Here is a 17,068-nt window from a genome sequence, read left to right as displayed (position 1 = left end):
TGCTTTGAGAAGTGACTGCAAATGACAAGCTGCTATTTTGTTTGTGAAGTATGAGAAAACATGACAAGGTGTTCACCCAAAAGGGCTACAGCACAGGCTGTGTGTGATCTAATAGCATCTTACCTGGTAAGAATCTGACGAAACGAGGCATGAAATGGAACTGCTGACATCCAGTGGCCTCACCGTCAGAGTCAGGACCTGAAACACAAGGAAAAAAAAAACGATGCTTTTCAAACAAGAAAAACAAAGGTCACGCGTTCTTAAATTTAAGATTTGAATTCATTTTCTGCATGAGACTGAAAATGTAAAATGTTCTTTGGACAGACAGAAGGGCCTTAATTCCACTTATAGACCAGAAAATACACCTTCTTGAGCTTGGTATGGACAACTTCAGACAAAAAAATGTAATATATAGATTTCATGAAATATCAGATAAATCAAGATTAAAGATTAAGATTAAAAACTAAGTGAACCCCCTGATCCGACAGCTTGCAGAACCACCTTTAGCAGCAGTAAGTTGCAGTAATAGTTTTCTGTATGACGTTATCAGTCTCTCACATGGTTGTGGAGGGATTTTGACCCACTCTTCTTTCCAGTGTTGCTTCAGCTCATTGAGGTTTGCAGCATTGGTTTCTGCACAGCTCTCTGAAGGTCCCACCACAGCATTTCAGTCAGGTTGAGGTCATGGTGGAATCAATAGCTGTGAGGTGCCCAGCCTGTGGCTGCAGAGCAAGCCCAGATCATCAGCCCTCCACCACCGTGCTTGACAGCTGGTATGAGGTGTTTGTGCTGATATGCTGTGTTTGGTTTTCTCCAAACAATCTGCTGTGCATTATGACCAAACATCTCCACTTTGGTCTACTTGTCCTAACTCCTACATTGGCAATAAGGGTGGATTTTTTTTTTTTAAACGCACTGCTTCTGCACTAGCTCAGTTGTTCTTAAATAAATAGTGACAGTGTAATATGTCATTAGGTAAGGTCCAGAGAATTTTCTATTATGTCCTGAAACAAAAAATCTCGTATCTAAAAGAGGATTTACTTTCCTCTTCACATGATTACATAATTACATGTTGGCCTGGACCCAGAAATGCTTTGAACATTTCAACTCATTACTTCCCCAACAAGTGTTTTGAAGAATGAACTCTAAAAGCTGGACTCTTACGTACTGTGCTCTGTAAATACAGGTTATTGATGATCCAACATTAGTACAGGAATGTGAAAGTTGCTTTCCTTCAATAACTCAACCCTTTCTCTTCTCAGATTTGAAAATAAGTATGCAGTTTGTTAGTTTTTTAGGAGGTCAGCTTTTCACACTTCTTTTCTGCTTTTACCTAAATATGAAACAATGAACAGTAGTTTCCAAGTTGTGAAGCCACATATGTCAATGTTTCCACAAACAGGCACCAAAAAAATCCCCTAAACAAAGCGGTGATGGGATGGCACATTGGCGCAGTGGGTGTCGTCAGATGGCTCAGCAAGTGGTCCGCAATTAATATTTGCATTTCCATTTTTTGGTGTCTGCTTATTCGATAATGACTTTTTCTGCAGTAATTAAAAGGAACCGTGACAGCAGTGGTGCTCACATCCCATCAGGAGTTCCCGTGCAACGACACCGAGGTCAAGTTTCAGAACGGCAATTTTGCTTTTGCCATGCAAAGACTCCCAAAATGAATAAAGACATTTAATAGGGTTCCCGCTTCATGTTGTGATGTTATTAGATGTTCTAAAACCATTTGTAAGCATAAGAAAGCCAAATAAGACTTTTAGAACCCTTTTCAGACTTGCACTCAATCCATTAGTCTGCACATGCTTCTTTATGTCAGAGAGCCCCCTGGTGCTTTTCCATCATGAGTCATGAGGGTAATCATACTGGGTCAGACCTGGTGACGAGCGCACATCACTTTCCACATAGCAGCGGTCTGAAACGCTGCTCGTCATGCACGGACAGACGTTGTCTGCATTTCAGAGGGATCCAACAGATTTGTTTCACTACAAAAATACAGCGCACCAACATTCCCCTCCATGTCTTTCCTGATGATTAGTAGCACCAGAGACAAATTAACCTGTAAAAATGGCGCTGAACGCTCGCCACAGTGCTTCGGTGTTCTGGTTCTCCTGGATCGCACATGGCAGACGGCACAGACGCAGCGGTGGAGGCAGTGGACGCAGCTGGAGTGAAAGCTTATCTCGAGCTGACAGCAGCTACAATAAAACAGCTGCGATCAAACCTTTTTGAGAAAACACGAGGAGTCCTTTATAAAAGTCTTTTTCAACTAGCTTAAACATAAACTGATTTCTACATCCACTCCCATCAGGCGCCGGTATATTTGACACAACCATGGCACACTTATCTGGTAAATATCCGTTTTTAAATGGTAATAGAGTTTGTATTTACTTAAAAAGTACAAATCAAACCCAAACCATGGCTCCCTCTGTCACAGCAGTGGGTTTGTATGAATGACAAATGCCATCACGCTAACATCCCAGTTGAGCTATCAATGTTATTAACTCCAAGCTTCCAAAAAACAAACGTCTACAAAACATGAATCCACCACCAATCCATGACCCGTGTGAATGCACGCCTGGTAAATAGGTGCTTTTAGAATAATATTTAGAATTACAATCACTGGAGGAAGTTATTCACTATTTTGTGCCCGAACTGCTGCTGTTATCCGTCTCTTTTTTAGCTCCTAGAATGAAGTAGCTACATTGGTGATGTGAGACGAACACCAGCACTCATTGCTACAAAATAGCTAAACAAACTAAAATGAATTGTAAAAAAGTCAGTTATATCAGTCATATAAGGAACAGTTCTTAATATTAACTGCTAATAACCAAAACAAAACGTACCCACCGGCTGGAAAACCAGACAAACCACGTTAATAAACATTCTCAGTATATCACCAGCTGGTGTTTTCAGACCCTGCTTGAGACCGGGTTTATAGAGGCTGTTTGTTGTGTTGCTCATAATGCAGCAAAGTGTTTAGAGATGCTGGTGTTCGTCCCCAAAAATTCTAATTTAGACAGGTGATATCAAGTCAAATTGCCCGACTAATCATGTGTCTGATCACATGACTGATTGTCGCTACATTTCTAAGCATAGAACCAACTTTGGATTTGTTCTAGCACCAGCCCGGAACCAACACTGGAACCATTCTGGTCGAAAAGGTCTAACAGGGCTTTTACAGGTGTTTAGTCCATATGTGCCTTTTGATTTCTGTGAAATGAGTCCGTGATTGAACTATTATACCTGTCAGGTTCCAGTCATACAGCTCAAGAATGTCCTGGAACAAGTAGGAGGCAAACAGCTCCAGCCCTTGGATACAGAAGTTCTGGACAAGACAGAGAGCAGAAATATGTTGGCGTGCAGTACAAGCAGATTCCCATTGAATACTGCCACACAGACTACTTCATGTAGATATGACCGATAAGTAAATCCAGCTTTCTAACTCTATCACACAAACCATCTACAATCAACTCCGGCAGGTCGAGAGGAAGCTCTTTTCCCTCTTCTAAAAGGATTAGCACCTTGACTCACCGGAGCACTGAGGTGTGTTCATGTGGTTCAGCTGTGCTCAGACTCCGTCGTTTCAGATAAAAACAAAGGGGGTGAGCAAGGGGAGGGGAAAAAAGAGCTGAGAGATAAAGTGGTGTCTTACTGACCTCCGGTGCCATCTCCTCTATGAAGTGAATGGTGTAATCTATGTTGAAGCGGATCACGCGGCACAATGGAATCTGCGATGATGATGATGATGAAAGGAGCAGAGGATGAGGGGAAGAAAGGACAGAGTGTCTCATTACTATGGCGATAGGCAGAGGTTACAGCTTTTGAGGAAACTCATTAAAACCTCGTTCTTTCTAGCGCGGAGTGAACTCAGAGCCAAGTGCATGTATGGAAACGGAAAAATGTGTAGCACCACTGGAAATTTAACAGCCCCACAAAGCACATGCCTCCACACACATAAAGGGGTCTCACCTGACTCACAAATTAAGTAACTCAAATCTTTCTAAATAGATAAGCCCTCCCCCTCTGTGCTTAATCTCCCTTGTTACACAGTCTTTGTTGTCAGAGCGTGCGGGTCCGTTTTAAGAGATTAACCTGGTAGGCACATTCGCTCTTGCCCATCCCAGCAGCTAACTAGCGGGGTGCTAATATCACCATGCTCTCAGGTTCCTAATCCCCACACGGTCATGAGGCGTTTACCCCAGCTTTTAACAAGGTTTGCTTGAATTATCCAGTTCAAATCACACCTAAGCCTCAGGGCTCTTTTCACGCTCGACTGATATTGACCAAAAACCCCATTATTCAAACGTGTGGAAAAGCACACGTACTTCCACGCATACACGTGCGAGTATATTTCTAAAAACAGTCCGGTGATCCCCTGTCGATTCCTCTCTCCCTATAAAGCCCCTCCTTGGGATAAAAGGCAGGCACAGCTCAAATGGCTACAGAAAGAGAAGTTCTTTCTAAATCAGAACCTCTCTAATGTTTGACAGCCATGGATGAGCCTTCAAAGGGAAGGAAGAGGACTCTGTGACAAGGTCAGCCTGAAGTGAGGGGGGGAGCACTTTGTCCAGGCTACAAAGAAGTCGACCCGAGGCCAAATGCCAGTTTGAAGTTATTTTTGAAGAAAGTGGAGCTAAAGAAGAGGAGGCTTTCACTCAGACACTGACAAAAACAATATAATTTGCTGGAGCAGACATGTAGAAAAGATCTCATGACAGTCTGCATGCATAGAGAGAGGTAAAAGAACTGATTATGGATCTGAGTTACATGTAGACCCTCAAGCTGGCTGACAAAATAGATCTTATGATACAACAACGAAAGGAAGGAACCACAGTTCGTGCATCTGTCAGGTGAATGAAGCTTATCTCATTCTGTGAGACAAATCTGAGAGAAATGAAGATTTTTTTTTTCCCCAAACCCCATGCAGCTGTGACAATTCAAGACAAAGTTTGTAATTTGTGAATTCTTTTTCTTTTTTGTATTTGTACAGTTCTGTGTAAAAGCTCTGATCCAGCCCTCATTTTTTACATTTCCCTCCAAGCAGCTAGACTTTCTTGTAATCTTTTAAAGTGGTCTAAAGTAGTTCTCCAGGCTTTCTGAAGGTGTTTCAAAGTTTTTCTTTGGGCATCGGCTGCTTTCTCACTCATTTTCAGTCCAGTCCTTGTAAAACTATCTACAGCAGAAGAAGAAAGAGGATCTGAATGCGATGTCCTTAAGAAAGAGGAAGAAATTCAGCAAAATGCTGAGAGATACACCTGGACCTTCAGTTGATAAGAAATGGTCCCCATGGAAGGGTGGCCATCAAAAAGCCATTTTTAAAGAAGGGAAACAGGGAGAAAAGGCTGAGCTGTGCCAAATGACACAAGAAATGGACTGAAAATCAGTGGCAGCAGGTCTGATGGAGGGATGAATCCTCCCCAGAGATTATTTTACAAGGTCTGTCATTTCTTCTGTCCTCCACTTGTCCAGTTTCCTCAAATGTTTTAAGGACACGCTGCACACCATGCTGAGATATGCCAAGTTTTCAGCTAACAGCTCTTTGGGAATCAGCTTGTTGGAGCAAAAATACTATTTTCTGTCTGTCAAACTGTGTTATCTTTGCTGTTTTTCATAGATGAAACTAAAGAAATGGGAGCAAATGGGTCAGTGTTAAAAGACTTAAACAAACAAAGAAACAAACACGTTCCTCTGAAAATGGTCAGGTTCAAACACGGGACTGAAAAGGAGTAAAGAAAATTGAAATAGTTCATGTCCAAAAACGTTTTTTGAAAGACCTTCAGAGAGCCTGGAGAACTATTGCTCATAATACAAAGAAAGCGTGGCTGCTTGGAAGGAAATTGTGGCAAGACTTAAGATTTTTGCAAAGTACTGATGACAAAGTATGAAAAACATACAGGGGAAAAAAAAAAATAAAAATCAGCACAGTGGCATCCACTTTAACTGTCAGACATTTCAAACTACTGCGGCGTTAAATGTATGGTTTTCTGCTGGCATGGCTACCAGGGCTTACGTTGGTGAGAGGGGTGTGGGAGAAAAGAGAGAAGCCTTCAAAAAGGTACTCATGGTCGTCATACTCGATCACAGTCGGCCTGTCGGTCTGGAACAGAAAGCACAGAAACTTACGGTGCTGCCGTGCAATCACACAAAAACGGCCGAGCAGCTGGATCAGTTGCGTTCGCTGTTAAATCTTTCACAACCGAGACAAAACTGTACCAGGAAGTTGGTGGGAGGAGACACGGTGATCCTGTAGTGGAACACTTTTCCCACGCTGTTGCTCATTTGACGGCACTGTTTCACGGGCTGGGAAAGCAAAGATAAGCATTCTATCACTCATCAGTTAGTTGATTCAATATGTAAAAAAAAACAACACCGTTTTTCTCCTACTCGGATCATTAAAGACATGTCAGCGGATGTTTCTAAGTGCACAAATTTGTGAGCAAAAACATAATTGACATGGTTTAATGAGAATAATTGCACTGCTCGCACACAATAAAAGCCTATGAAAGCAAATAATTGACCAACATTTTTCAGGTCACCCGGGCAATTAATGAACTAATCGTCTAACATGGTGGCAGGACTTGCTTATTTTTCCAATTAGCTTCCGTTTTCAGGATGGAAAATGGCCTTAAAATAATATTTGCATGTCTGCCAAAGCTGAAGAGAAATCTCCAAGTCGTTTGCGAGCCTTTGTTTGGTTTGTTATGCAAATTCAACACCACACCAAATCCATCCTGTAGGTTAACTTGCTCATTAAGGATTCAGTGAGCAATCCACCACTTTTATCAATCCTCATTGGCCATAAAAGGGTTCCATCGGGGCTAAAACGTGATGCACAACACAACCAGGTAGCATATGCTTCTCAAAAACCTCATGAAGCACTAAAGCTGCTCATAAAAAAAATATAATCAAGTCGTCACTAGGTCAATTTAAGATGACACCATCTCCCTTATTGCCCTTCAGTCTAATAGAAAGACGAGAATACATTTAGAGTGAGTAAAATCGTGCCCTTGCCCCATGTGGCTCAGCGTCAAGGTTATGAAAGGGTGATTTATTCACAGCATGTCATACCTCCTCTCCTGGGTAGATGCTGTGGCGGATCCCTGTACGTCTGGCCTTGGCACTGCACTTACACAGGGGACCATCATTCATCTGGACGGAAAGAAAATACGGAAATCAGACAGCTCTGCTTCACTTGCCATGTATAACACAAGGGCTGCGTAACATTTTACATCTCCAAAGCGCAGGCTGCTGACCTTTATTTCTCTCCTTTGAAGACTTTGAAGTTTCGAGTTTGACGTTTGTCGGGTTCCGTTGTGTGTCTGTGACGCGAGTTTACGTGAGGCGGCATTTCGATACTCTTACAAGTAAGTGAAATCCCAAGGTTGTACATGTGACAAAGCTCCCAGAGAGAGAAGTGCTCTTAATTAAGCATCTTAAAGTAATTGTTGATGATGAACTGATTAAAGATCTCAGGGAGCTTCCCCAGTGAACTAGAACTACTTGAGAACTACTACGGAACTGGCTGAATACCACAAATGTGCTCTTCTGAGTTTGAGATATAAATGTGCATAATGTAAAGACGTTTTTTCTTTCCTGGATAATTGTGGCTTCACATTGGACACACTGCGAGTGGTACAAACTACAAAAAAAAATTGGTGCATAAGTATAGTTCATTTAACCGAACATACAATTCAAAGAATACTTTCTAAGTGCTTCAAAAGTGCTTTAAATGGGCCTATTTTAGAGCCGTTTGAATTCAGAAGACGGTACCATCTATTCCTTTGTTAAGCCATACCAACCTGTCCAGGGTCATTGTACCAAAGCTCTTCATGCAGCCGGTCCGGATGAGCCTTCTTCCGCTTGATCTCAGCAATGACATCAAAAACCTCGGAGTCGGAGCTGCTGGAGCAGCTGCTTCCTTCGCCGTCTGACTCACATTCTGAGTCACTGCTGCTGTCGTCTGAAACAAAAGCGCAGAGAGGTCTTTAATCATCAGGGCCTCTGCGAGCCGGAGCTGGACGACAGGTTAAGCTGCTCTGCCGGTCCCTCACAACGTACTCCACAACATAAAGTCGTGCACAAATCAGTGTGCCTGAACGGCTTCAAACAGTGTGCACTGTGTACTCTGTAGATCACCCGCACTATGCTGACGACACAGAAAAAGTTTGAAATATGTTCCCTGATTTGCATTTTCAGTATTGTTTCTATGGGGAAACAAACAGATGAGTAGGAGTTGACACCGTCTCTGGAAGATTCACTGTTTGAGCATCTCTGTTGATTACCATTTCTAATTTTCCAGCCAACTGCAGACTTGAATGCATCTGAGATCTGAGAGAGAGAAAAAAAGCAGCAGTGTCGACTCTTACTTTCCCTTTCACTCACTTACTCTACCCGAACAAAAAGAGCCGTCGCACCGAACTGAGAGTTATAATTACCGTTCAGCTGAACAGTTTGAGGCTCTCAGCTAAGCAGGGTATTCAGCTCTTATCAGCATTTCAACTCGAGTGCTTGATTGTGAAATCAGTGCCCAGAGCTACATATTGAGCAAATGAGATCTCCCTAAGTGAGATTTATATAATTGCGGGGTTGAATTAGACAGTAAAGCTGGCGGCCCTGCAAGCAACATCGAAAACAGTTAATCTCTAATGCACTGCTGGGAGGACGGATATCTTTTACGCATATTAATCACCGAGGTTGTCAACAGGTGTGGGGATCGCTGATTGTTTTCTGGTCGTTGCACTTGACCAAAACAACTGGCACGCTTACAGAAGTCACACAGCTGAACAAAGGAGCAGGCACCAGTTTAAGACCCACTGCTGCATGTTTAAAAGTAACACTCGTGATAATAAAGCTGAAATAACATCCCGGATTACCCTTACTGTGACATATTCGGCCCTTCTTTCACACATCTTAATGAAAAGTCTTACATGCTTTGGTCAAAATATCACTGAAAGACAGCAGAACGGGTCCTTTTTTTCCTACTCATGTATTTACACATTTATTCAAATCAGACAGATTAAGGGTGTCAAACTCTGTCTGAACCCCCTATGTACACAGCTATACACGTCAATTTGTTGTCAAGCTTCAGAGGCCGACAGAGGCCACCGAAAATGCTTAGGGTCACGTTACAGGACCTAACAACTGCATATCTTTTATGTACTAGGATATATGTGAGGAACAAAAATGGTCACAAATAGACAAAATAGAACAATGAAATGTTCTAGTTTCTCTGTAACAGTTTCCTTCTTTGTCCAATGCTATTTTTTGATCATGTATTGTACTATGGCAGAGAGCATTTTGAAAAGCTGCAAACTTCCAAGATTTTGCTGTGATGTGTTCAAACGCTTTTACATGAGAAGATTTTGTTTTTTTTCCATGTTCGTCTGAAACAGAACTGAGGTTCTAACTGACGCTTCATCTGTGAGACAGAGATGATAACGATGAGGTTTTAACTTGCGTTGTAATGTCTGATATATCGAACATAACAGGGATGAAAAATAGAAAATCCCATCTGCTGTTTATTCTTGTCCCAAGTCTTGTGTGTACACTTTATTTCTTCTTCCTTATTTCCTCACATAACGTTGTCCTGGATCTAGTCCCATCGAACAATGATGGGTTTTTTTATCTTTATTTGTAAACAACAGCGGTGTCTTTTTTGTGTCTTTTTTTTTTTTTAGGACTGGGCGATAATTCGATCTCGAATCGGGATCGCGATAAAATTTTGATCGATCTCGATAATCTGCTCGTGACCTACATTCGATAGGCTATCACATGGCAAAAGTAAACACAGCAACAGTATCAGCGTCTGCAGGTAGGATACGCCCACTTCCCTGTTGTGAGCAGCATGGCTGCATGTCAGAGAGAGACTGAGATGGAGAAGAGAAAGAAAAAAATAAATAAATAAGTTGGAAAAAATGAGTGAAACTGGGGTCGAAGAAGGCGAGAATAATGCAGAGTACGAATCCGCCGACATATCCACACCTGAATCCGCCGAAATTGTCGATAAAAAAGGAAACGCAGAACCATATTCCCCAGCGCCTTTCCCGTGGCCTGGACCGCAAAGCGTTGGACACGGAGACGCAGGTTGGTGATTACCGGAATCTACTGAGCCGTGAGCAGGGAGTCCGACATGAAACGGAGTAGTGTGTTATGTCGAGCACATGTTCCGACAAAGACTGGGAATACCACTAATCTGTCTCATCACCTGAAGCAGCGCCACCCGTTTGAGCACAGAGAATGCCAACTTTTTTTGATTAGTTGATGTTCTGTCACTATAGACCAGAGATACTCATTGCATGGCTCCTCAAGCTCTAATTGGCGGCTTGCACTTGCATAGTAGCTTATAACAATATGGTTATTTCAAATAACATACAGCGAATACTGCACAGTATTAAGTATTTTTATTGAGTTTGCGCCTTTGTAGTATTAAGTATTTTTATTGAGTTTGCGCTTTTTTAGTATTAAGTATTTTTATTAAGTATTAATTAAGGCTTAATGGTTTCCTAAAGGGGGCACACTGTTAAACCTGGCAACGCAGCCCGCTTAAACCACCGTCACACCTGACCGCAGAGCACGCTAGCTCCTTTAGCTAGCGCGAGATGCAGGCACAATGGATCGGTTTTTAATTAAAAAAGGGCAAAAACCAGCACAAAAACCATGCTCATCCTGAATGTCTCACTATGATTACAACAACAAACTACAAATACAACATGAAGAAAGTCAAGGACATGCCTGCCAGCTTCCGCTCATCCCAGTATCAAATCAAATCAAATCAAATTTGATTTGATTTGATTTGAATGTGGCTCTTGTGAAAAAATTGTGAGTATCACTGCTATAGACAATCTTTACACGCATAGTCGTAGTTGTGTTCCCGGTCAATGTTTAATAAACAGAACGGCACCTCCTCACTGAAGCAAGCGAGCAAGTTCAGAGCAACATGTTTCCTGTGCGTTTCTTATACAACGAAGTAAGTGTACTACTTTTGTGAGGGATGTCTACATCAGCTGAGACGTCGGGAAAGAGCTCCCGAACAGCAAGAGAGACGACCGCTGCTGGAGAGCAAACAGTTGACCAGTCAGAAATAGGATTTTAATTTAAAATACCTGCTCTGTATTTATCTTAAACAGTTGTATCGTGTCACATGTCACGTTCAACTTTGACAGAAAATAAATAATTAATTAAAAAAGAACCTTCTGATATCATCAAATCTCAATTAAGAGTAACAGAGAACATTTAAAATTCACAAAATAGTGATTTGTTTTATATCGTGATATATATCAATATCGACTGATCAAAAGAAATATATCATGACATGACTTTTTCCTACATCGCCCAGCCCTGGTGAAAGTGTGTTGTTATTTGGTTGCTGGTGCGTGAAGTGAAGTGAAGTGAAGGAATTCAAAGGTTTACAAGTCACCAGCTTAGAACTACACACCTGGATCCTCGTCCAGTTTGGTCTGAGGTGGATCCCATGTGGGGCGAGCAGCCTTGGCTCGCTCCTGTCTCTTTCCCAGCTCATCTTCAAAGCGCTGGTACAGGGTGCGTAATTTACTGGTGCCCACCACTGTGGAGTCTCCCTGGAACAACAAACAGAAATACAACGCAATTTTGTTTTTGTGAGGGACTGTAGAGTTGTTTTTCCCCTTGAATAGAACAGATATAGGCTGAGAGAAAACTGAACCATACCGTAGCTTAGTTTGAAATGCTACGAGACCATTTAGGATGACAAGCAAGCGTCTCAAACTGAAAGGCAACAAGGATGCCAGCCAAAGTCTTAAATGTGAGAACAGACACATGAATTTCTTTCCACTCAATAGGTGAGTCGATTGATAAAGATCATAATGGAAGAGTGAGACCTTGACTGCTGTAACAATGTCACAGAAAGACTCATGAAATCGGATTTTGAAAAATGACAAAAGTGAATTGCATCGGCAGATGAGAGAAAATCCTCTGCTTTTGAATGCAGTTACAGAAGCATATCTAATCATTATGCTTTCAGCCTTCATAAAGATGCACCGCTTCCACCTTCAGTCTCAGTGCCAAGGCAATTCTACACCCTTTTAGAATGGCTTTATTAACTGACACTCAGCGGTAACACCCTCACTGTCCCGGCAGAACAGGCCGAGACACGGTGGTGCTAAATCAGTTTGTGAGAGAGGCCAAAAAGTAAAGTTGGGCTCCATCTCCACATTTAAAGGCATTTTCATTTTACTGAAGGATGGGGCAGGTGTCTGCCAGTGAGTAATTTGTGGGAAGAAAGCAGCAGAGATGCCAGGAAGCAAGCTTTCATATACCAATGGTAAAGGTCAGAGTTTTAGAGAGGTAAAAGGAGTTGGCACACACAGGAAGCACTTTGAGAAGGCAGGTGGGTATTTAAAAAGGCACACTGAGATATCTTTGGAACAAAATACAGATAAATTTAAGACAAAAGTGCAAAGAGTACCACTTGATCCATGGGGTCATTGGAGTAGTAGTTCTCAGCATGAGTGCAGCGAATCCAGGCAGGTTTCAGGAATTCTTCTTCCTCTTTCTCGTCATCCCCCTTCTCTTTCTCTTTCTCTCTGTCTCTGTCCCGCTCCCGTTCCCGTTCCCTCTCTCGGTCACCGAGGGCCTCATCGGAGTCTCGACTCCTGAGAGAGGAGTAGCTGCGCTCTCTGCTCAGCCCTGACGAGCCCTCGGACTTCCGATCCTTCTCTTCTTCCCAGCGACCACGCTTCCTGTCTCTACTGGCCGAGCGGCTACAAATTATAAGATTGACAAACACGATGAGTACAGATTAAAAATAGAATCTCCATACAGAAAATCAAAACTCCTAGAAAGCAGATGGTTAATGTCCGTTAAAAGGCTCTGGAGGCATTTTATTTACCTATGTAACATGATTCAAGTATGTCAGCTTCACTTCAGGTACCTTACTTTATCACCAAAGTACACCAACTTAATGGAAGTGTACTTGCTTTCTAATTTTTTTCTACTACAGAATACAGCACTATGCAAAAGTCTTGATCCACTCCTCATCCCCTCATATTCTGCTTCCAAGCAGCCAGACTTTCTTGTAATATTTTAAAGTGGTCGTCAGCAATAGTTCTCCAGTCTTTCTGAAAGTCTTTTAAAGTTTTTCTTTGGACGTTGGCTGATTTTTCCCTCATTTTCAGAGGAATATGTTTTTTTATTTGTTAAGCCACTTAAAGGGATAATCCGGAGTAAAATGCACTTTAGATCAATTTACGGGATGTTGGGAGTACATACGTTGAGTTGACATCAAAATCATGTCATTCGGATGTGTTTTGAGAATTTCGATTTGACCGTTTTTAGCCAAAAGTCGTTAGCCTGGAAGTGAATGGGGCAAATCATGTCACCGCTACAAAACGCTATTTTTATACCTCTTCTACAGCTCCAAACAACATAACACTTACGTGGTAGTGAGTAGAGGGTCCCTAAAGCCAAACCGAAGTGTCCCGAGGTCTTCATGTGGTCGGATATAGAGTCCAGAATGAATTTAATCAAGCCAGTACCTTTCCGGAAATGTGTCTGCTGCAGCTGCCGCTACAGACCGTGGTGAAGTTGGTTTGATATTGGATATTCGACAGATATTCACAATAAGGAAATAAGGTGTCTTTTTTTTCAAACCAATATCAAACCAACTTCACCACGGTCTGTAGCGGCAGCTGCAGTAGACACATTTCCATAAAGGTACTGGCTTGATTATATTCATTCTGGACTCTCTATCCGACCACATGAAGACCTCGGGACACTTCGGTTTGGCTTTAGGGACCCTCTACTCACTACCACGTAAGTGTTATGTTGTTTGGAGCTGTAGAAGAGGTATAAAAATAGCGTTTTGTAGCGGTGACATGATTTGCCCCATTCACTTCCAGGCTAACGACTTTTGGCTAAAAACGGTCAAATCGAAATTCTCAAAACACATCCGAATGACATGATTTTGATGTCAACTCAACGTATGTACTCCCAACATCCCATAAATTGATCTAAAGTGCATTTTACTCCGGATTATCCCTTTAACACTAACCTATGAATCATTCAAGCATAAAAAAGGCTCCTAACTCATGGGGGGAACCAGTCTGTTTTTCATTGTTCTTGCCACAGTGACAATAAAGATGTATTTTATACATGTAACTTTAGAGAAGACAAATGATGCAATTTTTAACAAGTTGACACAATTTCCTGCAGTCTTAACAAAATGTCTGTGGCATGTTTTGGTCTAAATAAAACAGAATATTCTACAGCAGCACCTTTTGCATCCCTTCATTTACATCTCAATTCAAGCAGGGCCTGGAGTTAAAAAAAAAAAAAAAAAAAAAAGATAAAAGAATGCAACGATGTGCAAATCTTACAAACCAATATTTTATTCACAACAGAACACAGAAATCCTATAAAATAGTCAAAGCTACCATTTCAAGAATAGTATTAGCTCATTTTGAATTTGATGGATTAAGAGATTTGAAAAACACTGCGTTCTGTTTTTAGTTATATTCTACACAGCTTCCCAACTTTTCTGGAGCTGGAGCTATATCCATTTTGGTGCACATGACATTTTTCAGCCTGAAAATGAGCCTGAGCTGCAAGTAAAAATATTACATGCATCATCAGTTAATGTTTTAAGAGGTTTAGTGATTAGTATTACTCAGCAGCTTTGTAAGACAAAAAAAGGTGACTACGCATGTACCTTCGAGGCCTCTTCCTGTGCCTGTCAGGTGACTGGGATCTCCGACTCTCTCTGTAACGATACCTCTCTCTGGGAACAAACACAAAGAGAAGTAAGAAGAAAGACATTCAACCGATTCATTCAGAGCAGAATGATCAGATCAAGAGCTCTTCAAGTACCTGCTGCGATCCCTGCTCCTGTGTCTGGGGGGAGTCCGCCCTCTTTCATACTCTGACCTGTACCTTCCACCCTCTGGCCTGCCACGTCTGTCTGGACTTCTCCCACGGTCCTTCCTCTCTCCAGGAAACTCCATTTTGTGCCTGTCACTGTTGCCACCGTAGCCATAGCATTTCTGTCTGTGGTCATCGTGGCGGTACCCTCTATCTGGTGACCTTCTGCTGTCTGTGGGCTTCTCAAATTTGTACTGCCCCCTGTGCCTGATGCTGCGGTCTGGCTGAAATGGGCTGGGGCTCTGGGTGTAGCCGGGGCTAAAGGTGGGCGGAGGGAAAGGAGGGTGGGGAGGATGGGGGTAGTTCATAGAGTATGGAGGGTGGTAGCTCATAGACTGAGATGCAACAGGGGGAGGCATGGCTGGATGTGGTATTGGGGGTGGGGGCACAGGTGGCATCATATAAGGATGGTAGGAATTCTGAGCAGACACCTGGGTCCCTGGAGTGGGACCAGCTGTGGAGCTTGGCAAAGGAGGAGGTGGAAAATTAGGCGGTGGCTCAGGGAAGCCTTGCCGGGAAGGGGGCTTTGGGAAAGGCGGGCGCATTGGGCACTGGTTAAGAGAATTTGGGGTCTGAGAAGGTGCTGGAGGAGGATACTGCATGAAGTCAGAGTGTGGGGGCAGGTAGTTTCCATGGTAACCCGAGCTAGGTGGAGTCTGTGAATCATAATGGAAGGGGGGAGCTGGAGGCTGGGGAGGGGGCGGCCTCAAGTTGCCGGGTCGGTAGTTTTGAGGGGAGCCGTGCTGGCCTGGGGTCATTCCTCCCCTGGGACCCCCACGATCCTGAGGGAAAGACATGACTGTGGAAAAGACAAACCATTAATATCACTAGTTTCTGTTGTGTCCAAATACATCTGAACCTAAGAGGACCTCGGAAAAAGTTTTACTTTACAGTATTTGAAATTATTACATATTAGGTGATGAACATTAGTTTATCACATCAAGTAGTGTCATACCTAAATTAACATTGTTAAAAGTTTTTTTTAAGGCCCCCTCGTCATGCAGTTCTACCCTTACGTTTTCATAAGAGTTATAATGAGAAAAGAAAATAAAGTTTAAAAACTGATGGGCATGAAGAAGATCTGCATGAGAGCAGGTTTAGCACAGAAAGCTTATTTTCAGGGTATTAACATCACACGCCAATGACACAAAATAGGTAAGGTTGAAGATGGCATACTACTTCAATGTTTACAAATAAAGCAATATACCTTCACGACAAGCTGGACACTTGCTGCAGTAGCTTCAATGCTGTAATGTGAGCTTCAACAGCTAGCTAGCAGAGAGAGACGTCGTAGACCAAAAGATAGGGAATAAACGCAGAGCAAGTCACAACTGCTACTTTTGATTTAATGTTTGATAATAACTTGGGCATGCAGTTATTATCTGTATCAACTAGCGCTAGTAGTAGCAGCTAGCTGGCTTATGACAGCAAGCTAGCGGGCTAGCTAGCGCGTCACGCCAGAACAGAAGGACGATATTACCTGAGGGAATTGTGTGGACTAGGGATAGAAGCGTATCATTCAATGCTCCTTTCTGGGTCCAAAATCTACAATTAAAACAGATTGAACAGTCTTAAGCAAGACTAAACTTATGATGCTGTTGTATTCCTGAGCTGTCCGTTCATGTGTACAGTGTGCCGTGTTTCTAGTCGGAGTAGTTAAAGAGTGGAACACAAGTGGACCAATCAGAGTCGGAATGTGGTCATTGACCAATGAAATTACCTTTTCGGTTTTCACCGGTAACTTGCAAACAGACAAGTTTTTTTTTTTTTTACAACTTCATTGACGCAAATTACACGAAATTTGAAGTTATGGTCAATACAGAAAGTGAAAACATGATTAAAGATTTTAATACATTAAAAAAAATGTAGCAAGATAAAGTTTCATCTTTAAACAAAATGAGATGGGGCTTCATATTTGCATCCATCAAAGGGAAATTTTGATGAAATTCGAAAAAATTAATTATGAAAAATAATTACATAATACACTGCAGAAATCACTCAACCCCAATATTTCTTATCATTTCAGGTCGTCATTATAAATGAGAATTTGTTCTCAATTGACTTGTTAAATAAAGGTTTGATAATAACAATAATAACAATTTATTTAAAGCTATGGTAGGTAATCCTAGAGAGCTAGCAAGAGAGCTAGCAAGATTCGAAAGTGTCC

The 17,068-nt window shown here is 42.1% G+C and overlaps 1 protein-coding gene across 3 annotated transcripts in view; it reads right to left on the bottom strand.

The window, feature by feature from the left end:
* The window catches only part of drosha (drosha ribonuclease III), a 108,228-nt gene extending 91,679 nt beyond the window's left edge, over positions 1 to 16,549 (bottom strand). Inside the window, exons 1-13 of one of the 3 annotated variants that reach the window (XM_075452367.1) lie at positions 16,382 to 16,549; positions 16,109 to 16,173; positions 14,851 to 15,700; positions 14,693 to 14,761; positions 12,452 to 12,746; positions 11,444 to 11,585; positions 7,809 to 7,969; positions 7,078 to 7,158; positions 6,223 to 6,309; positions 6,020 to 6,106; positions 3,666 to 3,737; positions 3,253 to 3,334; positions 124 to 198 (exon numbers count right to left, since the gene is read on the bottom strand). In XM_075452367.1, the coding sequence (XP_075308482.1) occupies positions 124 to 198; positions 3,253 to 3,334; positions 3,666 to 3,737; positions 6,020 to 6,106; positions 6,223 to 6,309; positions 7,078 to 7,158; positions 7,809 to 7,969; positions 11,444 to 11,585; positions 12,452 to 12,746; positions 14,693 to 14,761; positions 14,851 to 15,698 (1,999 nt within the window). In that variant the 5' untranslated portion in view covers positions 15,699 to 15,700; positions 16,109 to 16,173; positions 16,382 to 16,549. The remainder of the gene's footprint in view (positions 1 to 123; positions 199 to 3,252; positions 3,335 to 3,665; positions 3,738 to 6,019; positions 6,107 to 6,222; positions 6,310 to 7,077; positions 7,159 to 7,808; positions 7,970 to 11,443; positions 11,586 to 12,451; positions 12,747 to 14,692; positions 14,762 to 14,850; positions 15,701 to 16,108; positions 16,174 to 16,381) is intronic. The other 2 variants (XM_075452369.1, XM_075452368.1) reach the window with 2 other exon arrangements.
* Between the last annotated feature and the right edge of the window lie 519 nt (positions 16,550 to 17,068).

The sequence above is a fragment of the Odontesthes bonariensis genome, chromosome 20 (genome assembly GCF_027942865.1).
Source record: "Odontesthes bonariensis isolate fOdoBon6 chromosome 20, fOdoBon6.hap1, whole genome shotgun sequence".
In the NCBI taxonomy this organism is placed as follows: Eukaryota; Metazoa; Chordata; class Actinopteri; order Atheriniformes; family Atherinopsidae; genus Odontesthes; species Odontesthes bonariensis.
This window is presented reverse-complemented; position numbering and strand designations above follow the sequence as displayed.